General features: G+C 34.3%; 7 protein-coding genes across 11 annotated transcripts; 5 read left to right on the forward strand and 2 right to left on the reverse strand.

Annotated features, from left to right (window-relative positions):
- Positions 1-588: 588 nt before the first annotated feature.
- Positions 589-4,232, forward strand: LOC107405551 (vicilin Jug r 2.0101). The gene is made up of 6 exons (XM_016012620.4): positions 589-2,422; positions 2,571-2,746; positions 2,822-2,902; positions 3,085-3,381; positions 3,473-3,773; positions 3,875-4,232. The coding sequence occupies exons 1-6, from the start codon at positions 1,060-1,062 to the stop codon at positions 4,030-4,032; spliced, it is 2,376 nt and encodes a 791-aa protein (XP_015868106.3). The 5' UTR covers positions 589-1,059; the 3' UTR covers positions 4,033-4,232.
- A 3,894-nt stretch (positions 4,233-8,126) lies between these two features.
- LOC107423100 (proteasome subunit beta type-2-B) lies at positions 8,127-10,590 on the forward strand. The gene is made up of 3 exons (XM_016032617.4): positions 8,127-8,435; positions 8,548-8,671; positions 9,952-10,590. The coding sequence occupies exons 1-3, from the start codon at positions 8,278-8,280 to the stop codon at positions 10,282-10,284; spliced, it is 615 nt and encodes a 204-aa protein (XP_015888103.1). The 5' UTR covers positions 8,127-8,277; the 3' UTR covers positions 10,285-10,590.
- Positions 10,591-11,459: 869 nt separating this feature from the next.
- On the forward strand, positions 11,460-16,668 carry LOC107405562 (probable RNA helicase SDE3). 5 transcript variants are annotated; one of them, XM_060815911.1, is made up of 6 exons: positions 11,854-11,996; positions 12,154-12,170; positions 12,813-13,608; positions 13,700-13,873; positions 14,279-15,733; positions 16,250-16,668. In XM_060815911.1, exons 1-6 carry the CDS (start codon positions 11,919-11,921, stop codon positions 16,517-16,519), a joined length of 2,790 nt encoding a protein of 929 aa, XP_060671894.1. In that variant the 5' UTR covers positions 11,854-11,918; the 3' UTR covers positions 16,520-16,668. The 5 variants fall into 5 exon arrangements, with proteins under 5 accessions (XP_015868116.3, XP_015868117.3, XP_015868118.3 ...); XM_016012630.4 differs by lacking the exons at positions 11,854-11,996; positions 12,154-12,170 and adding an exon at positions 11,460-11,687 and having other exon boundaries at positions 12,671-13,608; XM_016012631.4 differs by lacking the exons at positions 11,854-11,996; positions 12,154-12,170 and adding an exon at positions 11,460-11,687.
- Positions 16,669-16,874: 206 nt separating this feature from the next.
- LOC107405561 (non-specific lipid transfer protein GPI-anchored 25) lies at positions 16,875-18,037 on the reverse strand. The gene is made up of 3 exons (XM_016012629.4): positions 17,593-18,037; positions 17,235-17,303; positions 16,875-17,138 (listed from the first exon to the last, which is right to left on the reverse strand). Exons 1-3 carry the CDS (start codon positions 17,960-17,962, stop codon positions 16,918-16,920), a joined length of 660 nt encoding a protein of 219 aa, XP_015868115.3. The 5' UTR covers positions 17,963-18,037; the 3' UTR covers positions 16,875-16,917.
- A 339-nt stretch (positions 18,038-18,376) lies between these two features.
- Positions 18,377-19,659, reverse strand: LOC107405559 (non-specific lipid transfer protein GPI-anchored 20). Its single transcript, XM_016012628.4, has 4 exons — positions 19,232-19,659; positions 19,107-19,133; positions 18,945-18,992; positions 18,377-18,800 (listed from the first exon to the last, which is right to left on the reverse strand). The coding sequence occupies exons 1-4, from the start codon at positions 19,569-19,571 to the stop codon at positions 18,559-18,561; spliced, it is 657 nt and encodes a 218-aa protein (XP_015868114.1). The 5' UTR covers positions 19,572-19,659; the 3' UTR covers positions 18,377-18,558.
- A 1,294-nt stretch (positions 19,660-20,953) lies between these two features.
- On the forward strand, positions 20,954-22,240 carry LOC107405552 (non-specific lipid transfer protein GPI-anchored 5). Its single transcript, XM_016012621.4, has 3 exons — positions 20,954-21,407; positions 21,535-21,582; positions 21,873-22,240. Exons 1-3 carry the CDS (start codon positions 21,077-21,079, stop codon positions 21,998-22,000), a joined length of 507 nt encoding a protein of 168 aa, XP_015868107.1. The 5' UTR covers positions 20,954-21,076; the 3' UTR covers positions 22,001-22,240.
- A 1,645-nt stretch (positions 22,241-23,885) lies between these two features.
- LOC107405557 (non-specific lipid transfer protein GPI-anchored 5) lies at positions 23,886-25,144 on the forward strand. Its single transcript, XM_016012626.3, has 3 exons — positions 23,886-24,454; positions 24,558-24,617; positions 24,786-25,144. The coding sequence occupies exons 1-3, from the start codon at positions 24,136-24,138 to the stop codon at positions 24,908-24,910; spliced, it is 504 nt and encodes a 167-aa protein (XP_015868112.1). The 5' UTR covers positions 23,886-24,135; the 3' UTR covers positions 24,911-25,144.
- The last annotated feature ends 610 nt before the right edge of the window (positions 25,145-25,754 follow it).

Here is a 25,754-nt window from a genome sequence, read left to right on the forward strand (position 1 = left end):
CTGAAGTAAGATGAATTTGATTTGCATCACCTTTTTTTTTTTTTTTTTTTTCCTGGAAACGTAACAAAGCGGCCATCCTTTGGCCTACTTTAGATTTTTGTGTGAGTAACTACGCTCTCAACTCTCTAATAAAAAAAAAAACCAAGAACAAAACAAAACAAAAACACTCATCGAAGTTCATCCCTTGCAATAATATTACAATTTTTGTTTGTTTTTTTGTTTTTACACATTTCTTGAAAAGTTCAAAGATAATTAAGTTAATTTGAAGGAAAATTGGCAGCAAATATATATCATTTTATATAAAGAGGATAACATTTTATAATGAACATCATGTAATATATGTACATATAGTCTTCTATTGGGCATGGTCCTCTCTAGATTACATGCAATGCAACACAGCTAACCGTTTGCAATCTGGAGCATTCCAATCCCCCCCTCTTTTCTCTTAGAACATATAATATATATACATATATATAGTTCGTCGTGTATATATAAAGTGTAGTAAAATTCTATCAAGGACTATATAAATGTACACTATATCGATAGGGCATTCCACCAACCCAATTAATATGAGTATTGTATATAAATTATATATACACCCACCCTCTTCATGCACATCAACACGTAGTCACTTGACGTGTCTTTTTACAAGACAAATAGAAAATAGTCAAGTTAATTTGTTTATTATACTATAAATAAACTGAATTAATTAAGCTCAAAAACACTAAAAATCTATATCTGGCTTCAAAGTTGGTCTGCTTCTTGGTTTTATATTATCACTAAAAATCTATATCTGGCATGATCACGTGAAGAGCAGGTGGTATACTACGACGCGAGTACTTGTATCAGATTAAACAAGACACATCATGTTTTTATAACCTATGACACTGGTCGTCTTGCATGTCTATCCAAAGCCAAATGTAAATATTTTTACAAACACTTTCAGTTACATTACTCTTCGAATCACCTTCTTCTTCTTCTTCTTCTTCTTCTTCTTCTTCTATATATAAATGTACTTACCTGCTTGCTCCATATCAAACACTATACCATATACTAACCATGAACATCCTCACGCCCAAACCGAACAGGCTTCTAATTCCTCTCTTCTTCTTCTTCTTCTTCCTTTCTTTCTTTTCTACTACTTTCGGCTATTACGATTTCGATTCCAAGTCTAAACAACACCTCCAACAATGCTTCGACAAGTGCACTCAAGATGTTCAACAAATTGCCCAGAAATTAGTTTGTCAAAAGGCATGCGTGCAGCGAGACTTGGAGAACTACAAGGAAGAAGAAGAAGAAAAAGGAGGAGGAGGAGGCCAACCTTTCCCGGAGATTAGTCCTCAGGACGAGTACCAGCAATGCTGGCAATGGTGTCTTGATGAGGTATATGACGATCCACGTAAGCTGAAAAAGTGTCAGCAACGCTGCGATGAAAAACTGAGGAAGCGGGAAGCTGAAGAAGAAGGAGGCAGAGGTGGCGGAACAAAGCCAGAACCGGAACCAGAACGGGAACCGGAACCGAAACACGAAAAGGAACCGGAAAAGAATCTCCGGCATTGCCAGAGACGGTGCGTGAGGAGGTACGGAACAGGACAGGAACGGCAAATATGCAAAAGAACTTGCCGGAAACAGTATGATAAGGAAAAGGGATACGAAGGTCCTCCCGATGTAATTGACAGTTTAGATAAGGAAGTGCCACCTGGGAAACAATATGAACATTGCCGCAAAAGTTGTCAAAGGCAATCACAGGATCAACGACAACTAAAAAAGTGCGAAAGTCAGTGCCAAAAAGAATCATCCCAAAAGGAATTTCAGAGAGAAGAAGATGAAGAAGAAAAGGAGGAATTAGAAAGTTGGGAGAGCAACAGCATGATAAGCTACAAAGGCGTCCCAGGAGTGAAGTACCAAAAGTGCCAACAAAAATGCGAGGGACACAAGCAAAGCGAAAGCCCAGAGATGAAGATGGAGTGCCAGCAAAAATGTGAAAAGAAATACGGATCAGATAAGAAACAGAGACAGAGGGGAAAAGAAGAGAAAATTCATCGACAGGGACAGGGAGAGAAAGGAAAAGAAACAGAGAAGGAGCATCAAGAACAGGGAGAAAAGGGAAGTGAATCTCCGGAGGAGGTAGAGAATAAGGGAGAGAAGGGAAAAGAAACAAAGAACCCAACAAGATCAGAAACAGAAGAAGAGCGAATTCGTAAGATTCTGAGAAACAACCCTTACTACTTCCCCTCTGATGGATCACAGTCCATGTTCAGGACACAAGAAGGTCAACTAAAGGTGTTTGATGTGTTGTCAAAGAAGTCAAATCTTCTTCAAGGCATTGAAAACTACAGGTTTGCCGTCTTAGAGGCCGGACCTAACACTTTTGTAATCCCTCACCATTATGATGCTGAATCTGTTTTGGTCGTAGTCAGAGGTAATCAAGCTGTAAGCTAGACCTACAATGTTTTTTTATCATTTACGTTATGCATGCTTCTTTTAGCTTTTTAGTATTTCCTTACTAATTTATAAGTATTTTAAATTTAACCACTGTTAGGTGTATTATTTAATAATAATTGTTGCAGGAAAAGGGACGATAAGTCTTGTGTCGCAGAAGGGAAGAGATTCCTACTACATTGAATTTGGGGATATAATCAGAGTTCCTGTAGGGACCACTATTTACTTAATTAACCAACAAAATGATGAGAATCTGGAAATAGCACAGCTCCTCCAGCCTATAAACAATCCTGGCCAATTTAAGGTCATCAAGTTAGTTTGTCCTATATATATATAATTTATAGAGGTGAAATTACTGACATAACCATGATCTATGCAGGAATATTTTGTCGCTGGAGGGCATTACCCTCAATCATATTACAGGGCCTTTAGCACTCACCTTCTTTATCAAATTCTGAATGTAAGGTTTTCTTAGTTTCTTTCCCATCTTAAATTCTTCTTCTTTTTTTTTTTTTTTTTTTTTTTTGGGGGGGGGGGGGGGGGGGGGGGGAAGTAATCAATTTGTTACGAATCTAAAAATTTTTATTGGGGGGTTTTACAATATATATATATATATATATTTTTTTTTTTTTTTTCTGGTAGGTTTCAAGAGACCAGGTCGATAGGTTTCTTGGACAGGAGAGTCGGGGGAAGTGGCAGGGACTGAGACAAGCCATTGCCATAAAAGCTTCACAAGAGCAGCTAAGAGCTTTAAGTCACCATGAATATTCTACTTCATCAGTGCAAATTATAAACAGTAATTCTAAAGGTCCAATCCGTCTTAGAAACAAGAAGCCCTTCTACTCCAATGAGTTCGGAAAGATCTTAGAGGCGAACCCAGATGAGCACAGACAAATCAGAGACTTGGATGTCTTTGTTCATCTCGTTGAAATAAAAAAAGTATTAGCCAGAATAAAATATGAAAAAGTAACCTTTTCTTCAACTCAGAAAACTTATGCTTAGTGAAATATATTTCTTGGGTTTTTTGCAGGGAGCAATTATGGTGCCGCACCATCATTCAAGGTCTACTTTGGTGGGTCTGGTTGTAGAAGGAAGTGGGCATTTCGAAATGGTTTGCCCACATTTCTCAAGCCATGGAGGGGATGATGATGATGATGGTAATGAGGAAAAAAATAACCGGTTACAGGTGAACAGAGCTGTATTCTCACCTGGTGATGTTTTTGTAGTCGCGGCAGGTCATCCAATCTCTTATATCCCGGACCCATATCAGAATTTGACAATCTTGGAGTTCGGAATCAACGGCCTGAACAACCACAGAAACTTCATTGCAGGTACTCTTCTCTACGTCCAATTCCATAAGAGATTTTTCTCAGGCATATATACATACACTTGGTGCTCACTGATGCTGACCCCTTGGATATGTAAAATACAGGGAGAGATAGCATTGTGATGAAGATGGAAAGAGCAGCTAAGGAGTTGGCATTCAATGTAGAAGGAGAAGAGGTGGAGCAGATATTCGGCAGCCAAAAACTGTCTTACTTTGTGCCAAAACTAGAAACCGAGCAAGAGGAATTGCAAGGTGGAAAGTAAGACCACCGGCTTTCGGTTCCAATTTTGGATTTTGTGGCGGATTTGTTCTGAAAAAAAAGTATGGAAAGTGGCTATAGTTATTAGTTTTCTCTGTGTAACGTAACCTTGTAGTAATGTAGAGTGAGCTTGCGTAAAAGAAAGCTCTGCTTAGCTTTCTATTCTATGAATAAATAACCGTGTTTCTAACTCTTTAATAAAAATTCAAGTCCCCAAAAAAAAAAAAAAAAAAAAAAAAAGTGAACTCTTTAATACAATTATGCTTATTAGTATCTAAGTTAATTGTAATAAAAAAAAATTATATATTTAAGCTAATTTCATACTATATATGGACAAAGTTTTGGTTTTACTTAAATTTGGATTACCTAAAAACTGACCACACTTTGATTAAGGGCCATTAAAAGAGAAAAAATAAAAATAATCATTTGATTGGGATTAGAAATTTAGGTCCTATACATAGTTAAAATCTATATGTCCAATTTGTGCCAATATTTGGTACTAAATGATGAACCACCAATTTCTTTTTCTGATACGTATGCCAAGCTTAGTAGGCTTCAACTTAGATTTTTCAAATATTTTTGTTTAGTGGAAAAATAAATAGTCCAAACAAATTTAATCATACTTATCATGCAATAAAACAAATAAAGGACATTGTATGCCATAAGCAATAAATGTTAATTCAAAATTAATTGCATATAAAACGCAAAACCATCCATATCCTCAATAAAAAAATAAAAAAGTCTTTCACCATCAATTTTTTCAAATTATATATCGAGAAGAAAATGGCAAGAAGCGGCAACTTGCTTGGTTTTCTTCAGTGTTAGCTTCTGGTCCTCCTTGTCATCTGCTCAAGCAATATTAATTTACTGCAATCTTTTATCATTCATATTATTATTCTTCACAAATAATTTACAGGTCTCTTTCCTAAGTTCCTATATTGTTGTTGTTTGTTGCAGTGAGAAGAAGAATGGCAGTGGTTGCAGATTTCAACTGCGAGGCATCGTTTCGAGGGCCGCGGTTGTCACTGTTACAAAAACTGGGGGACGGTGGCATCATTTTGCATAGAAGACATGGAAATGCATTATCGCTGCGTTTGTGGCTTCAAAGATGGTGCTCCTTGTCCACCTTTCGATGGCTGTCGTCCTCCAAAACCACTTCTATGGCAAAATCGCATGCCTACGGAAGTTTATCGTGATTCATCATCCTACATGTTGTAATTCTTTATCAATAAAATAGTACATGTTATTGGTTTTTATATATATATATATATATATAGTCCGTCTATGCTGCGAACGGTTTTTATGCGGACCACAGTATTGGTGACGGTTTTTTATAGTATTGGTGACGATTTTCTAATAAACCATCGTTAATACTATAAAAAACCGTCACTAATATTACGGTCCTCATGCGGACCATCCTCACCACAAAATTTTCGTGTATATGTATATATATATATATATATATATATATATATGACATGTTCAATTTGGGTTCAGTTTTTGTGCCAAAAAGGAAAAGAACAAAAATACTAATACAAAAAGTACCAAATTTGACTGATGCAATATTCAAATTGAGAAGCAAAATAAATTTTCTAAATCCACGGTTTTTATGTAAAAAACATGGTTAGGGTGATAATATATATGTATATATAATACATCTTATTAAATTTTGATTAAATGATAATGCGGCTAATTATAGCTAGCTAATATATATTCTCATGTCTAGCCGTATGATAAATTAGAATACCAAAAAAATTCTTTATTTATCTCATACTTTTTATTTTAAAAAGTTAATATTTTAAAAAAACAAAAAAAAAACCTCCAATTAACGTTTATGTTGACTTTTTAATATAAAAAACAATTATAACTTTTCAAATTAAAAAATTAAATCTATTTTTTATTTAAATATTGATTTTATTTAATTTAATACAGCACAATTCTTATGCCACTGTACAATATTTGAAAGATAATTTGTATAAGAACACAGAGTAAGGAGTGGAAGTATAAATGCCTATAAAAAAAAAAAAAATTAAAGAGCACGAATAAAAATGTTGTTGAAGGAGTCTTTAAAATACTTTTTTATGATTGAAAATATGTTTTTTTTACTCAATATAGGGGATTTTAAAATAGAGGACCTATATTCCACAACTACGAAACTAGAGGGTAGTGACCTACAATTAACCAGAGGGTAGTAACTTACAATCAACCGATGAAATGTCTTTCCAACTTGTTAAGGAAAATATTAAAAAAAAAAAAATACTACATCATTAATATCATAGACAAAATTTAGCAGTGCAATGTCTATGATATAAACATAATACATTACATTGATATAAATATAACACACTGCAAGTTAAACTCAATCATCCCACTTGAAGATTGACTGTTTCCTCTAATAGCGTTCATAACACTCCATATATTTTGCATCATAAAGCTTAGACTTTCCTTAGACTTTGTCAATTTGCCAATCCTTTTTCTTTGACAGCCTACTTATATTCGTTACTTCGAGATTTTAAAATCATTTGTATTATATACATCATTATAATTAATATTTTGCATCATGACAAAATTGAAATGGTTGTGGGGCAATTAAGGTGAAATAGTCATGGATAAGAAGGGTAGAAAGGTCTATAGAATTCCATTATAATTGAATATGATGAAAACAATATAATGTGGTTTGATAACTTTTTCATAAATCATTTATAGCACCTTTAGGACTTTGTGACACTGAAACTCGAAGTGCTTGCTACAATATTTTAATCCATAAATATTGAAATTGTTAATGGACAATCAAAACTGTTGAAAGGGTCATATGAGTACAGGTAACAGATTCGCTTACACATGCAACTAGCATTTAAAACGTTGATTGAAGAATTTACAACTTTTCCATGCCATATCCAACGTTTGTAGATGTTAAGATGAAATCTAAATCGAATTCTATTAATTTTGTTACCTTTTTACCCTATATAATAACTAATAATATAATTACTAATTTTTTTGTTACTTTTTATCCAATATTTAGTTCAACAAACATCTTAAAAAACTTTGCTTCCATCATTTCTTGCATAAGAATAACAATTAAATCTAAGAGCATCATGGTATTCGAATTCACTTTATGAAAATGAAAAGCGCTAATAGATTTAAATTCACTTTATATTAATGAAAAAGCTCCGGTTTCCTATTTTGACGATTTTACTAACAAAAACGATAGTATTGCAATTTTTTTTTCAATAAAATAAAAAATTTGTAAGTGTTATTGAAAAATATGGTTACAAGGACAATGTTGCTTTTGCAAGAATGCAATAATCCACTGTTCAAATGAATTAGATTGGACAAGTAGTTTTGGCCATTTAAAATTTTTTAATAATGATAATGTATACATAACACTATATAACTTTGCTTTTGCGAAAAATGCAATTACACACTGCCTAGCTGAATTAGATTTGATATGTTGTTTTAGTCATTTAATTTTTTTTTAACAATAATGAACACATAACGCTATAAACGTTATTGTATATTTTGTGGGTAATGGGTTAGTTTTAGCAATGTAGAAATTGTCATAAACTATTCAACAATATTCTTGAATTGAACAACCTAAATCTAGTGTTCAGCTCAACGATTATATATATTTGTTGGTAGATTTTTTTATGTCTTTGTGATATAGATTATAACCATACAAATAATTCAGGTATAATCTCTATCACATCAATAGTTTATATGCATTTTAAACAATAATACTTTGTAACCTTTATTAAATTGATAAGATTTTTATTAGATAGAATATATATATATTTTGCGATTATTATTAGATGAAATATATTTATATATATATATTTATTTAATATAATATAAAATATAAATAATACTGCACATGAGAAAAAAAAATATATATATATATATATTAACCATGCTTAAATTATAATTATTTTATATTCCAAGGGAGGATAGAATAACCTTACACAACAGCAACAATAACTTTATCCCAAACACTGGAATATAACATCCTATACGAGCCAAACGGCAGCCAAAAAAATAAAAAGATTAAAAAAAAAAAAAAAACTTTTTGTTTTTAAATTTATTATTATTATTATTAATTTTTTTTTTTGTAGAGAGAAATAACTTGTTCCTCAAGACGTTTAATAGTTTCTTTAGCAACGCTTTGCCTCCCAAACAAGCTAAAAATCACAGAGAGACAGAAAACAGTGAAGTGAGGGAGAGAGATCGGAATCGGAATCCGGATCGGAGAAAAATGGAGTGTGTGTTTGGTTTGGTGGGTAATGGGTTCGCGATAGTGGCCGCCGACACATCGGCGGTGCACAGCATACTGGTCCATAAATCTAACGAGGACAAGATCATGGTCCTTGATTCCCACAAGCTCATCGCTGCTAGCGGCGAGCCCGGTGACAGGTTCCAAAACCTTTTTTCTGATTTTTTCTTTTTCGCTGTAATTTTGCTGTCGTTTTCTTTAATTTTGGAATTTGATTTTCGATTTTTTTTTTCTATAATTATTGGGAAATAGGGTTCAGTTCACAGAGTACATTCAAAAGAACGTGGCTTTGTACCAGTTCCGTAATGGGATTCCATTGACTACTGCTGCAGCTGCTAACTTCACCAGGGGCGAGCTCGCCACCGCTTTGCGAAAGGTATTTTGGTTTTCTTTAATTTTCGTTTTATACTGATTTTTAGGATTTTGGGGAGGAGTTTAAATTTGACTATTTACCATTGGGTTGCTTATGCTAATTGGAAATTCTAGGCTTTGCTTTTCTTTTAGTTCGTTGGAATTTTTAATAGGGTTTTGGTTCAAATGCAATATGGGAATTAAAAGTCTGGAAGTGTTGGTTAAATTGTATGACAATGGTATGTAATTTCCTCCTTGGTTGTTTTGGGGAAAATATCTTTAATATTTTGTTGAGGTTTATGCAATTTTTTACTTCCAAGTATTATGATTTGGGATGAGGACTAGCAAACAATGTTATCTATGGTGAAACTTAAGCAGGCACCAAATCATCCAACTCTTAAACCTTACAATGTCGTTGATTACTCAGTGGTGTCAAATAACATCATCATTTTGGCTGTGAGGCCAAAATTTTCCTTGTATCTGTTGCCCAGTTGGGCTTCATTTGCTTCAGTTAATAGAGGAAACATGCATAAAGGGCATAGAGATGCAGAATTGAATCTGAAGGTTTATTATCGTGTATTCTATATGGTTAGGCAGCTAGGTTGGTGGTTGTAGGACTAGGTGTTATGGATGTAACCCTTTTTATTGTCATTGCAGGAATAGTTTTCGATGACTACAAGTTATGTGAAACGTTTCTTTGAGATTGCATGGAATAGTACCTTAGGGAAATAATGCATCAATAAAAAGTCAATGGTGAATTTAGGCACAGGAAAATTTTACATATGTCAACTTGAGAAATTCCTGGTAATGTGTTTGTCTGTGCTTTATGAAACAAAAACATTGATGTTAAAAAATGAGGTTGAAACTTAATGTGCAAACTAGGTCTACACTTCACTCAGGTTTTACCGGTGAAAGGAATCGGGGAACGTGTGCACACAAAATCGTGGTTATAATTGTTTGGTTATGTAGCATTGTGTTTGGTTCAATGGATAGCTTAATATGAGGTAGAAACAATTATGGAAATTATTGATCTCCCATCTATTGGGAGATCCTTCAAAAGGGGGTTGACGAGGGGAATGCCTCCCAGAGGACAAATCACCTATGGTTAAAAGAGGGGTCATATTACAAATGACACTTCTGTTTGATTCGCTGATATGTGCTTGAAATGTAATAGAACTTGACTATAACTTTAGCAACTGATGCAAGATATTTAGTTTCCTGATGCTCACGTATATGTTGGAAATAGAATTATTGCATGGTGCTTGGACATATTACTCATTTAACTTCACTTTATAATTTTTTCAGAACCCATATTCTGTGAATATCCTTCTCGCTGGCTATGACAAGGAGACAGGTCCATCACTGTACTACATAGACTACATTGCTACCCTTCACAAGGTTGACAAGGGAGCATTTGGTTACGGATCCTATTTCTCACTCGCCATGATGGACAGACACTACCACAGTGGCATGTCTGTAGAAGAAGCAATCGATTTGGTTGATAAATGCATCATGGAGATCCGTTCCAGGCTGGTTGTGGCCCCACCAAACTTTGTGATCAAGATTGTTGACAAGGATGGAGCAAGGGAGTATGCTTGGCGTGAGTCCATCAAGGACGCTGGTTTTGTCTCAGCCTGAGGAAGTTTTTACTTGTGTCACCAGACTTGTTTTCTGTTTTACGTTTAATATTTTAGGTTTTTAAGAACTTCCCATCCCTGCTTAAATTTATTTCAAATGCTCTTAAAGATATGCTGGAACGTTCCTAATTTGTTAAAGTTATTGAATCTAGAAGTTGGAATATTGTTTTCTGCTTGAAAATTGGTTACTATGAAGCTTTGGAGATGTGTTGGAAGTAAAGAACATGGAGAGGGACTGTCAGGGCTTGTCCTGGACCCTTTTCCAAAAGGGTTTTTCATTTTATAAATAAATAAAAAAAGTTAAAGATGTGATTGGTAGTTTTATTTGAAATTTAGAATTAAAAAAAAAAGTTGGAAATATTCTCTAAAATATGGAAAATTTAGAAAGACATAAACGAATATATAAAAGGGGTAAAGAAAATATTTATTTTATATAAATATATGCCATAATTAACATAAATATCAATAATAATTACCATTTTTTAAAAATGTGTATATATATGTATATTATTTTTTACATATATATCATATTTTAACATTTATCAAACATAATCTTATCATTTTCATTACAAAATCAAATTGACTATTTTAATTCTATAAATTTTTGAAACATTATTCAACGCCCCTAATCTATTAATACGTGTTGGTATCCTAAACTAGATGATGTGGATCAAGTTAAAACCTTTTGTATTTAACTTGAATTTCACATGAAATTTACGAACAATTCCTTTTATAAAACATTTTAATTCATTACTAGTTTTTCTTTTTTTTGGGTAATTTATTACTAGTTTTTTAATTAAAAATTAGACATTGTAATCCCACTATTAAATTTTGATACTCAATAATTTATTAGGTTTAATATAGTAGTATGAAATTTCTTATTAATTATTATTTATATATATATATATATTTTTTTTTTTTTGTTTGAACAACAAAAGAAAATTTTATTAGAATTGGGAATCTGAATACTAAAGAGAGACTATTTTTTTAGAATTGGGAATCTGAATACCAAAGAGAGACTAGTGCTGGTTTGTTCATGGGTTCCTAATTTACAGGCAAAATGCCTTTTCAGTGTAAGGGCATTACTTTGGCAAAATATTTTTAAATATATGGTAAACGTAAACCAAAAGCCATTTTCTTTTTATTTTCACTTTTTTCAAGACGGCCCTCTGAGGCAAGTTGTTTCTGTACGATAAAAGAAAAAACAAAAGCGAAAAAACAAAAACATAAGCAAAACAAAAGGAGATTAAGGAAAACTGTACGCTTTATTAGCACCAATCCGCAGTCGCCAAAAAAAAAAAAAAAAAAAAAAGAAATGATTTTGATGACTGTTGCCCAAAATGCTATCAATTTGGTGGAGGTGAAAACGAGCAAGTGAAGAAGCAGAAGAAGACGGTGGATTAGGTGTGTGTTTTCTGTTTACGCTCAATTAAAAAAAAGAAAAGGAAAACTTTACTGAGTTGAGTATGAGTTGAGAGAGGGTCCGATTGGTTGAAAACCCTATTGAAACTGGATTTATCATGTTCTTTTCTTTTATGGGTTTGTACTAAATTGTGAGTTTTTCTAATTTTTCTTTTCCATTAAAATGCAAAAGAAAGGAAAGTGAGTACTAAGTTTTTCCATTTGTGTTGAACGATGGTATGGTATTTTCAGTTCATACGGAACAATGAGACTTTTGGCACGTTACTATGCCTTCTCATTTCTGTGATACGTGTGAGACAATCAGCTCTTTCAATTTAGTTTCAATTTAAATTTTTTTGGAAATGTATAATAAATAAGCCAAAAAGCATTAAATGTGCAAATGCCATTTTTATTCTCTGTTCTCTGCTGCATTTTAATAGCTTTTGTTTTCTCTCTTTCTTTCTCTCAGGAATTTCGTTCTCCGAGGTTTTTATTTTATTTGCTGGGTTTTTGATCGTCTCTGTCATTTGAAACTTACTGCTTACTGCATCATTATTTTTCATGGACTTTTTTTTCGTCCTTAATCTTGTGTTTCCATTTGGCCTGTTTTTCTTCTATAAGAATTTCTTGTTTCTATGTGTGTGGGTTTTGTTACTTATATGGGTTATGGGGATTTGATCATGGGTTTATAGATATTCAGGAAAATGTTTGGCATCTAAGCTGATCAAAGTGTTCAGTACTCAGTTACTTGCTATACTATGAAGACATTGATACTATTTATCTGCATTCTGAGTTATTACTTAGTTTCATTATCATCCATTGTTTCTGATCCTGGGTTTATTGATTTAATATATATCTTTTACAGTATGGTTGATTTTTCTAAATATCATTTCCTCCCCCTCCCCCTCCCCCCCCCCCCCTTCCTGATGTAGCTTCATTTTGGTTTTGAAGTGGGTTTATAGCTGTGTTTTTGTATGTTGTTGCAGCGCTATATGCAATCTCTTTTAAAGAAGTAAATGGGGGCTACTTTTAGTTGATAAAATTTCATACAAACAATGGCTTTGGGGGTGAGAGTGGGAGAGTTTTGATTGCTTCATAGTTGAAACTCACTGTTCTTGTTCATGACAGTGACTGTTTGGTGATGGACGCATTTGGTTGTAAGTGGGATGATGATGAGTGCTCTGTCATTGGAGATAAAGGGGAAGTTGGGTTTATAGACTTTGATGATGATAAATCAGTTTGTAGTTACAACCCAGTTGAAGAGGGTCCAATTGTTATTTCTGTTCCATTTCCCTTGGTGCGTGGACAGCCTCAGTCAGTATTTGTAGGGGAAACAGCTGCAGAGTCGATAACAGTTCAGAATACCACAAATGATCCAGTTGATCTATGGGGTATAAAAATTTATGCCTCAAATCCTGAGAACTCGTTCTCACTTTCTCTAATGGAGCCTCCGTCTTCAAATTCTGATGGGAAAAGTGCCCGAGGCTTCCTTGAGTCTTTTTCCTTGGAAGATAGAGTGCTTCAGCCAGGTGAGAATTTGACTTTATGGCTGTCCTGCAAGCCAAAAGAAATTGGTATGCACACATCAATTGTGCATTTTGATCTGGAGACAGACAAGATAGAACGGGTGGTTTTTCTCTTGGCAGAAGATAAGATCTCCCATTCTTTGGCTTCTAAGGCCCCCTACACAAAAAGCAAGAAGAAGAAACTGTTTACTGTGGATGCATTTGTAACAGGTTCACGTCCTACTGGTCCAAAGGACCGGTCCTTCAAAAAGCGGCTTCCCCGATATGACATTCCAAATGATATTAGAGAATTGCTCGAGAGCAAGCAGATGCCCGATGTTGTCCAAGAAGGTCTTAACGGAGAGAATTATGCTTGTTTTTTTAAAACTTTACTTATCATGGAAGAATTACAACTGGAGGTAACTTTTTAATTGTCGAGGATGGAAATGGTAACTCTATAGATTTTGTTTGTTTGTTTGTTTATGCTAAAATTGGTGTTTTGTAATTCAGGAAGACATGAGGACCTATGACATGGAACATGTTACTTTGAAGAGGAGGGGAAGTCAATTTTTGTCCCTTGTGGTTCCAGGGCTTGCAGAAAGAAGACCATCACTTGTCCATGGGGATTATATTTTTGCCAAGTTTCCCTCTGAATACGAAGATGATGAAACTCTTCCATATCAGGTTTGTGTTTGGTGGCACATGTACCACCTGACTATTAAAATATTTTTACTTTTGAATTTGTTAAAAACAGATATGTTTATTCTTTGGTTCCCAAAATGGTCTTTAACTTTTATTATCATTTTCCAGGTGAAGAAGGTTTTATTAACATGTTTTTGATATCTTCCGCTAGAAAATGATTTTTAGACTAAACTTGAATATACCTTGCCTCTCTTTCATTTTAGGCAGAAGTTGATCTAACATGAATACTTTATTTGAACCTGCATCCATGTATTACCGTAAAATGCATTCTGTTTTCACATGTTGTTGGTTAATACATTTCTTGTTGTTGGTATATATTGTTATTATTTTGAAATTAATATCCAGAATCCTATATTTGTTTTGCCAAACTAACTATGCTGTTCTCAGGGTTATATCCACCGTGTTGAGGCTGATGAAGTATATTTGAAGTTTGCCCCTGAATTTCATTTGGCCCATGTTGATGGTAACGTCTATAATGTACACTTTACGTACAATCGAGTCAACATGAGAAGGTTATACCAAGCTGTTGATGCTACAGAACAACTAGAAACCGAGTTCCTATTTCCATCAGAGTCCTTTGAAAGGAGGCTGATTAGACACACTCCACTGGCCCCTATATCTTGCCTTCTTAATGAGCAGCAGATTTTTTCAATTGAGATGATCCTTGGCTGCAAAGGAATGCCTCCTTATGTGATTTATGGACCTCCAGGTACAGGTAAGACCATGACAATAGTGGAAGCAATCCTTCAGCTGTACAGAACTCGAAAAAGTACTCGGATTCTTGTGTGTGCACCTTCTAATAGTGCAGCAGACCACATATTAGAGAAACTCCTTAGTGAGAAGACTGTTGAAGTTAAAGAGAATGAACTGTTCAGGCTGAATGCAGCTACTCGTCCTTTTGAAGATGTGAATCCTAATCATATCCGCTTCTGCTTCTTTAATGATCTTATCTTCCAATGTCCTCCACTTAGTGCCCTCTTGCGCTATAGGATCATCATATCGACTTATATGAGTGCCTCACTTTTTTATTCAGAAGGTGTCCGACGGGGTCACTTTTCTCATATTTTCTTGGATGAGGCTGGCCAAGCTTCAGAACCAGAAACAATGATCCCGCTATCCAACCTCTGCCGAAAGAATACAGTTGTTGTTCTTGCTGGAGACCCGATGCAGTTAGGTCCAGTTGTGTACTCCAAAGATGCAGAAATAAATGGTTTGGGGAAATCATACTTGGAAAGGATTTCTGAGTGTGAGCTTTACAGCAGTGGAGATGAAAATTACGTGACAAAATTGATTAGAAATTATAGATGTCACCGGGAAATTTTATATCTCCCTTCAAACCTGTTTTACGGAGGAGAATTAGTTGCGTGCAAAGATGACAAAGGTTCCTTGTTGGAAAGGGTGGACTTGCTTCCTAACAAGGAGTTCCCAGTCCTTTTCTTTGGTATTCAAGGTTTTGATGAGAGGGAGGGAAGTAATCCATCATGGTTTAATCGAGTTGAGGCAAGTAAGGTAGTGGAGGTCATAAAGAGACTGACATTTAGTAGCAATTTCAATGAAGAAGACATTGGAGTAATTACGCCATACCGACAGCAAGTGCTGAAACTAAAGCAAACCCTTGAAAATTTGGACATGCCTGTTATTAAAGTTGGAAGTGTTGAGCAATTTCAGGGACAGGAGAAGCAAGTTATAATAATATCTACTGTCCGCTCGACAATCAAACACAATGAATTCGACAGAAACCACTGTTTGGGATTTTTGAGCAATTCCAGAAGGTTCAATGTGGCCATTACCCGTGCTATATCATTGTTAATAATAATTGGGAATCCACACATTATCAGTATGGTATGACTTTTTTCTCTTAAAATCCCTGAAAGGCCACATTATCAGTGCAAATAAGAACTTTGCATATGCTTTTAGATGTATTTTGCCTTATGTACCCGATACTCATTAGTTTGGTTGCTAAAATTAAAAAAATTTGCATCACATTCAGTATCATTCACTTGTAGCATGTCTAACGACAAGCATGTTTCAACAGGGGTTTCTAGTGAAGGGTTATGACTTCAACTTTCTGCTTTTCTATTCATTTTTATTTGTGCTTTTCCTTTTTGTTTGTAGTTGTTAAGCTAACGTATCTGCTTATTTGATTGTTGTGCCGAGGGAACTCTGTATAACACATTCCCTCATCTGTGTAGTGAAGTTATGATCTTAAACAATAACATTTAGTTTTCATTTCCAAATGCTAAATCTTGTATGCTGTTTGTTGTCTTGATGCTGCTCCTTTGGTGTTTCCAGTGCTTCCTTTTAGCTTTTGGTTAGCTGTTTATTTCACTAAGACTTTAAGTTGTCTGCATTTGGTAGGATCCATACTGGAACAAGCTTTTGTGGCGTTGTGCAGACAACAATTCTTATCTTGGCTGTCCTCTTCCTGAAAGGCAGGAGTTTGTCGACGAGGATTCATTACCAGAAGAAGATCAGTTTGAATACAGCGAAGAAAATCCTTTGTCCTCTAAAGATGTTGAATGCGGAGAAGAGTCCTCAAAAACAAAAGATGATGGATGGGGAGAAGAGTCCTTGTATACCCCTCAACCTGTCAAGGATGAAGCTGAATGGTCCGATGGATGGAAGTAATTTTTCTTTATAGACAATGGTGTAAAGCAACACAAACCTTGTCTTTTTTTTCTTTTTTTCTTTTTTTTTTTTTGATATATATATTGAATTCATGGCTCTACAGTTGTCTGGGAGAATCATCTTCAATTTAATTTTTTATTTTTATTTTATTTTTTCCATTTTTCCTTTTGTTTGGCCATGAATATATATCACTCTTTAAAGAGCTGAATAGAGAAACATGATTTTTTTTTTTCCTTATAAATAGCAAGTTCCCAAGATTTGACTGCTGTTCAATGTTATGTTTGCTATATGGAAATTGTCATTCAACAATGTTATAATGTGAACAAATGTTGAAGGCAAAAACAGGGGTGCATTCAAAATTTCAATCTATACAGTCATATAACTCCCCTTACAAATGATCATAGAAAGAGCCAAAATGGAAAATGAAGGAAAATCAGTATGCCAGGAACCAAACAACAAAAGTAACAGCAGAATTGATTCTTTGCTGCAGAACTTGGCACTTCTTCTGTAGGTGAGTCTGGTGGTGGTGGTGGTGGTTTCATGACGACTTCTGGTGGGAAGCTTGAATTCTTGGGCTGTGGTGGTGTTCTGATTTTAGGAGATGATTCATTATCAGGACCTGAAAAATTAGAAATTCTCAAATAACAAATTCACAATAAAAACCATTTGTGGAAAATTCAAGGTATTGAAGGTAAGATCATCAGACAAAGCATACCAGAAGCAGTAGAAGGACCTGAAATCCCTGAAATTGTTGCGCTGTATAGGGGAGGCAGAGTTTCAGACCCTGTTCCATTGAAAAAAATATTTCAACTTGCAAACATTGATTCAAAGATAATCAAATTGCAACAAAAGATTCGATTTTGAAGTGTTTAGAGTAATTTTTCAGACTAACAAAATGTAAAAAAGTCGTTTTTTCTTGTGCATTTAACCTTCGTTTGGTAAAAAAGAAAATTAAAACAAGAATTAGGATTTTGCAAGAAATTTTTTCCGAGAAAATTTCTTTCAGCAAATAACCAAGTAAAAAAATAAAAAAAACGGAGGGAGGGATTTTTCAAGTGTAAAAATTCAAGAACCAGAGCAAAGAGACTGCAAAGAGCCACTCCTCGCTGAGCTATCGTTGCTCAGTGGGCAAACCGAAGACAGAGAGAGCACTCTGGCCTCGTCGATCGGGAAACCGAAAATGCGAGGCTCTTGAAGAAGGTAGCAGAGGCAGATTGCCTCGCCGGTGTCGAACGCCGACGAGAACGATTCGCAGCATCTGGAAGGTACGACGTCGGAGAGATTGTTCGGCGGCGACGACACGTAGGACAGACACGGCGAGAACTTCACGAGGTAGTCGGTGCACGACTCCGGCGGTTGCTTCGCCGCCGCCGATGAGCGGTGGAGGAGAGGAAAAGCAAGAATGAGAGCAATGAGCGAGGAGTAGAGCAGAAGGAGAGCCATCGTTAATGGCGATGAGTCTGTACACGTGGCAGAGAGAGAGAGAGAGAGAGAGAGAGAGAGAAGGTTTTTACGTCCGGTCACCGGTGAGAAAGTTCGTTATACAAATTTCCGGTCTATATATATATATATATATATGTAAAGCCGAGTGGCGGGAAAAAAAGCTGTTTTTACCCAAAATGCCCTTTTTGCTTTTGGTTTTTTGGTTGCTTTCTTGATTAGTCTTGATTTTATATACTAACCATCTCAACTATTAGACAAATGGAAATTTCACCAATTAATATTAATTTTCAACAAAGTGAATCACAAATTTTACAGTGGATTAATTATATAAGGTTTCTCATACAAATTATCGTATATAGTATATTTTTTAGCCAAAAAAAAAAAAAAAACCAAATATATTTGTTGGTACTCATATTCCTTACAAAAAATATATATATATTGTCAATATTTTCCAATAAATATCAACCAATATGACTCTCAGTAATCACTCAATACAATATATATAATCCAAACCCCCCAAAAAGAATAATGTCTCAAATGATGAGCAAATATATAGAGATTGATAAAAAAAAAAAAAAAAAAAAAATCCCATCAATTTAGAACAACTTCATTGCTAGAATTCCCAATGCAAAGACTAAAACAAAGGATGAGACACTGTATGAAGGCAGGGCAGATGATGGATTCAGAACTGGACGAATCCCCGGAGTTCCAGATGGAGCTTCCGCGCCGGTCCCGGTTGGAGTTTGAGAACCAGTCCCTGATGGTGGAGTCAAAGTTGGTGTGGTATCAGATGTTGGAGCAAGAGAAGGTGAATTGGGTTCTTCAGGAACAGAAGAGCCTGTTTAAAAAAAAAAAAAGAGTTAAAAAACTTGTTAGACATTAACAAGAAGATTGGCCAAATGTTAAGCATTTAATTTTAGATAGCAGTGACAACAAAAAACATAAAAAAATAAAAAAATAAATATAAAAATAAGAATGTTACCAGATGGTGAATCCCCAGGTGAAGGAGTTGGCTCTAGTGAAGCAGGACCTGGAAATATGAACAATTTTATTGCTTTTAGTGAATGTTATGTGAGATTAGTTTGTGTAATATATGAGGGAAAAAAAAAGGCTAAAACATATAAGAAAGTTCAAGATTTATTACCTGGAGCAGGAATAGGTGCACCACTTGCTGCAAATTAAGAAACATTTTTTTTTTCCCAAATTAGTGTATGTATGGAAATTTGGAAGAACAAAGAGAGCGAATTGAAATTTTGATATTTTCATTACCTTTACATTGGACAGGGACACCAGGCATGTTGCAAGCACGAGGAAGAGAAATGGCGAGGGAACGGTTGATGGGTAATTGGAAAGGAACATTGCCGGTGAAAAGCAGGCACAAACAGTCCATGCCTGAGCCTGTGGCTGATTTGAGTGAGTTGCAGCAATCAGCAGATGGTGATGTTCCATTGGAGCTACTATTTGTGAGGAAATTCATGCACGGTGTGAAGCTGGAAAGCATTGAAGCATTGCATGGAGTACTTATCTGCCCGTATACAGGCACGGCCAAGAGGATGGTGGCGGCCACCAATACGGTGATTAGGCGAGGAAGAGGTGTCGAAATCTCCATGGATATGGTGTTTGGTTGAAGGTGGTTTGTTATGTTGGAGTTAGAGAGATGAAGAAGTTTGCGGAAAGAGATGGATTAATCGAGTAGTTTAGTGGGTTAGTAAGAATGATAAGGGAATTTATAGATGGAGGGAAAAAGATTAAGTGGTGGATTTGAAGTTGGTTTTGGAGCTCAACTACCTTGACAATGGTGACAAATTGTGGAGTCCATTTTGACTTTCATTTTGGTGGCTGACATATATGTGATAGCCTTTTATACGTCCTTTAAATTGATGTTGTGTCCCTCCATGATTGGTCAAGAGCTAGAGTTTAAAGCTAATTTGTGATGTTTTAACCAATAAGGAGCCCAATTATGAAAATTTTAAGAATACTCTTATCTCTTACCTTTATTTATATCCCAACTGTTCCTTAAAAAAAAAAAAAATTATATCCCAATTGTCCAACAATGTTTGGGACACATAATCCTTCTGTTAAACAATCCACCTTCTCCCACCAACCACTTTTTTTTGTCTCTAACCCTTTACCTTTTTGTTGATTAAACTTAATTTGTCGAAAGCCAAAAGGGTATAATTTTTTTTTTATATGAAAAGGGATACAACTAAGATTGACAAAAAATGAATAATTAATTAATGATAAGCTAAACCCTGAGGATTAATTTAAGTTCTTGACGTTTTCATTAATTTAAGGAATGGTCTTATTGCATGAATTATCCATAGTTACCAAGATGAATTTGAGAGTTAGAATTAAATTAATCTTTTTAAAACTTATTGTGAATTCTTTTATATTAGAAAGGATTTGGATGTTGACAAAATAAGTCAATAATCCAACCAAGTAAGCTAACTTTGTATGAATAATAGAATATCATGAAAAGTTACAAAAAATTAAGATTTTTATTGATGCACCATTAAATTAGTTGATTTAAAGGCATTGATGATTTACTACAATATATTTATCAAATACCTTCGTACATAGGAGGGACCCGAACAGTTTATAGGTGGCTAAAATGATGATCATATATTATCATGCTTATAGAAACTGTTTTTTTTTGGTAACTTCATCCTCATAGAAATTTCTATTGCGGCTTTGATGACATTAGTAATGAAGTTAGGTTACCAGAAACGGTTTATCACTTCTTGTCCTATATCTCTATCTTATCGTAACAATCATCAACAACATAGCAGCATGCACAGCTTGTGACATGTTTAAGAAGAATAAAATATTACTTGACTTAAGCATATACCCATAATACAACATAAAGAGACCTTAATTTCCGCCTTAAATGGCACCTAAGCGGTCAATATTATTATAATAAGTACATTAATTACCTCATGTAGCCTTGTTTAGTTTACCAAATAGTATTACACACAGCCTAATCAGAAACCAAGCCTTTGCAGCCATCTTAATTTCCATATAAAACAGATTCCCAAGTACATGAAAAATTTGACCCACAAGTTCAATCGATTATAGACTACTTTCGGGTACAAACTACTTCTGGGGAAATCTAATATGGCTTCCAAAGTGATCATTAACAGTATTGTTTTTACAATATTGGTCCTAATGACCATGCTTTGGGTTAGATCAGTGGCTCAGCAGTCAGACTGCACCAATGTGCTGATTAGCATGGCACCGTGCCTGAACTATGTAAGTGGGAGTTCATCAACACCATCATCTTCTTGCTGCTCCCAACTTGCCAATGTTGTTCAGAAAGAGCCTCAATGTCTTTGTGTGGCACTCAATGGTGGTGGAGCATCATTGGGTATCAATATCAACAAGACTCTTGCTCTTGCACTTCCTGGCGCTTGCAATGTACGAACTCCACCAGTCAGTCGCTGCGATGGTAATGTTCACTAATATGAACGTACTAGATCATCAAAATGTGCATTTTATTGACAAAATCATTAATATTAATTATTTTTTAGTGTAAAGTAAAACTCTGTGAATTTTGCATATTTGGCATAATGCAGCAGCTAATGGACCTGCAACTTCCGTTGGTTCCCCAGAAGGTTTACCAGGTGATATATATATATATATATATGTTTTGTGCTTAGTTTTCTTCTCCAAAATTCACTCTTTTTTTTATATCAAACTTTGGCTTTTTGCTTTCTAAATTCCTGAATTTAAAGCATATACAAATTTGTGTCATCTTGTTGTAAGTTAGTCTTAGGTCCACCTTTCTATATATAACATGGAAATTAATCATCGAGGTCCAAACACATGAAGAAAGGCTTAAAATATATAAATTTATATATATATATATATATATAAGTATAATATAATATGAGATATTATGAATATGATGCAGGGAGCAAAACAGTTCCAGTGACTGGTGGAAGCTCTTCTTCCATGGGAGTGTTCATGAAGATGCCACTACTACTTCATTTTGTCCCACTTGTGGTGTTCAATTACGTAGCAATATATGCTTCTACTTAGTTCCATCATCATCATAATCATCAGCTTCTGAGATTAATTTCATAGGGGGATTTCTTGGGAGCTTGATTTTACTATGCACTACTATTTCAAATCATCTTACTATGTTTGACTTGTACCTGTTTATCTACTCCATCCACTGTTTGCGAGACATAATATGTAATATGCATGGGTTGCGTAAAAATAAACTCAGTTTCTATGTTCCTACTTGTTTAATTAATATATGGTCATTATATGGTTTGAGATTCGATCCCCCGTTAATCGTTAACTCTCTGTATAAGATCTGGTTCATGTACTCTCCATATTTAATTTACCAATTGATTAATTAATAAAAAATTGAAAAAAAAAAAACTAAAATTGATTTTTGCTCAATATTGTCGCAATATTGTAGTTTATAACCGTAATTAAATGAGAAACGAAAATAACTTTACTTACTAGTGATTTCTTGTACGTAAAATGGTTTAAAATTGTTATATACAGAAAAAAGAAAAATATATAAATCAAATTGGTGTATTATCTTTTTTTTTATTTATTATTATTTTGGGCATAACTTGGTATATAATCTTCTCTTTTTTGATAAAATTTGGTATATAATCTTAAGTAACAAATTTCGTGAAAGTAATTATTTATCCGAAAAGGGCATATTATCATAACCAAATTCTAAAAGAACGAATAATAATAATCACATCAATAATATGGTCTATTCTTAGAAATAAAATAATTATCTTATGGTCTATTAATTCGCCTTTTCATATTGCCCCCCCCCCAAAAAAAAAAAAAAAAAGGAAAAAGAAATCGTCTTCTCGTTTCTTCCTATGGCTAATCTATTAAGATCAACACCTTCAAGAAAAGAATCAAAGTAAAAATGGAAAAGGGTAAACAAAAAAGGAAAAACTTCCATTAAAAAAAAAAAAAAAACTTATTAACTTTATTCCACTTCTAAATTAAGGCTTTAGTACAAATCATCATTCACGTTACAATACAAATTTAATTTATTATCTATTTAAATTGGTATTCTTATACAGATTAGTCAAACATAAATAGCAATTCAAAATCATTTCAGGAGTATAAGACAAATTTGGTATTTTCTTTTATTTTCTCTCTCTTTTTTTTCTTTTTTTTCTTTTTTAAGATTTGGTGGTCTCTTTTGTTAAGTTTTCCAAATTATATTTATCAAAAAAAAAAAAAAATGGTTTTTCAAATTATTCACAAAGGACTTTATAACGTAACCGAAACGGGTCCAATGTCATCTGATCTTAGCCAGTCAAATCATCTTATTAGAAAACAAGGGTTTTTTGATAATTTTAATCGCTTGAATTCTTTATTATTTTTTGTTTTAAAAAAATTGTATTACCAAAAGCAAATATTTTTTTTACTTTTCTAAACGTTAAGGGACACGTAAAAAGATACAGCGTAAATGGCCATATACCATGCTTTATAGACAGGTTTCCAAAACATGACTAATTACATACAATCATAACCTCAAAACTAAAAAGAAGAAAAAAATTTCTTGGTTTTCAAGCTACCAAACAGAGGACACATGTTCTTCTCAGAATCAAAATTTCTCTATTCTCATTCATTACTTTGATTTCTCAAAAGAAAGAAAGAAAGAAAGAAAGAAAAATGGAATTCTACACTTTTTCTATCACAAACATTCAGGTTTTTTCAGATTCTCAAAACAATTAATTCAAGTTTGCTAGGAAAAGTCTTAAAAAAGACTAGTCAGAAACGCGTTATGGTTTTTCTTGATCAAAACAGGTTAAAATTTTTTTTCCAATAGTCTTCAGTTTTGAACACCATAAAATTCTTTTGGCTCTCTATACAAGTTGGTGACCTGTATAACCGACCTTTAAAAACAATTCCCATTTAAAAGCTTTAGCCACACTAACAAAATTCTAAATGCCACCTTGTATAAACGCCTTATAAAATAACCTTCCAAATTAAGTAGGAAGAGTTTGGTCACCCACATAAGGTCATTTCCCATTTGTCTTTATCTTCTCCTTCTTTCACTACAAAAAGCCAAGCCATTTCTTCTCCCCATCTCAACCAAACAACTAATCAGACGCTCAAGACCTATACAGGGTTAGATTAGTTTTACCATTCCTAGTACATTTCCTGCACAAATTCAAGGACTTCCAATGGCACAGAAGATCGTAATTGGTCTGGTACTTGTCCTGGTACCTATGTTCTGGGCAAGTGCATCAGCACAATCATCAAGCTGTACAAATGTACTCATTAGCTTGTCACCTTGCCTTGATTATATCACCGGGAATTCCTCCACACCGTCTTCAGATTGCTGCACGCAGCTTGCTAGCGTCGTCCGTTCATCACCACAGTGCTTGTGTGAGGTCCTTAATGGTGGTGGTGCCTCGCTGGGGATTAATGTTAATCGAACTCTGGCTCTGGCTCTACCTGGTGCTTGTAAAGTTGAGACCCCTCCCCTCAGCCGCTGTGATGGTAAGAATTGATATTGAAAGGCAAAAAAATAAAAAATTAATAAAAAAATAAGTTATAAGATCTTCTTCTCCTACTAACTTGTATATTATAACTCTCTGTGCAGCTGCTTCTCCATCCGATTCTCCTGCAGGGTCACCAGAATCTTCAAATACAGATCCCTCTGGTACATAAAATTTGATGCTATTATATGAAAGATCGAATCAGTAAAAAACAATTTTTTTATTTTTTATTTTTTCTGTATCTGGTTGCAATTCGATCTTCAGAATTTGATTGTGTGTGTTTAATTTGTGTTTCTCATATAAACTGATGGTATTCATATTTTCATGGGTAGGAAAAGGAAATGTACCATCAACAAAAGATGGCTCTTCTGATGGAAGCTCCATCAAGTTGTCTACTCCGCTGCTCTTCTTAGCTCTTTTTGCTGCAACATATGCTTCAACCTTCACAACCTATTGATTTTTCTCTTTGTTGCCGAGATTTTTCATGATTTTCACATTCTTACATATGGTTGATTATTGTTAGTTGTATTTGTATTTATCATCTGTTATTTTTGAGTGGGATCTTAGGCTCAGATGCCGGTAGTATTTATTTTTTATATGACCTCATCAGGGGTTGATATTGTTTTGTATTACTGAAGAGACTTGCTCTCTTCCCAACTTAATAAAATTGTTTCTGGTTTATGAGAGTAAATTATCTGGCTCAATGTGACATCTACTAGTCTGAGACAAAGCAGTTCAAAGTGAAACGGATCAATTCAATATAATATGATACATAACAACCCCCCAAAAAAAATAATAATAATAATAAATAAATGTGAAAGTTATTACATTAAACAATAATAAAACAGAATGAAAAAGTTTAATGATCTAGAATTCCTTCATTAAAAAGTTGTATTTATTTTCTTCTGTAGGCCTTCATCAAGACACAACAAAGAGTTTACTCAAAGAACCATCCTATGAAAAATAAAAATAAAAATCTACCTCAAGTAGATTTCTAATTCATCTCCGTTTCAAAGATTAAAAGTTCTCAAGTACATTTATGTAGCACCAAACTTAGAAACACAAGAAGCAACCCAAGACAATAATCACCCAAGGTTCTTTTTTCCCCAAACAAAAAAAATGCTAATTATTTGACATCCACAGAAATCTCATAATAGGTTTAGGAATTAAAAAATAAAAATCAAAAAGAACGAAAAGCAACCCCACTTGAAAATATGACGACAAACCCCAGACAGAGTATTCTTTACCCCTGGCTGAACAAATCACGAGACCTTCAACAAAACATTGGTTTACAATTTGCA

This window comes from Ziziphus jujuba, chromosome 3, assembly GCF_031755915.1.
Source record: "Ziziphus jujuba cultivar Dongzao chromosome 3, ASM3175591v1".
Taxonomy (NCBI): domain Eukaryota; kingdom Viridiplantae; phylum Streptophyta; class Magnoliopsida; order Rosales; family Rhamnaceae; genus Ziziphus; species Ziziphus jujuba.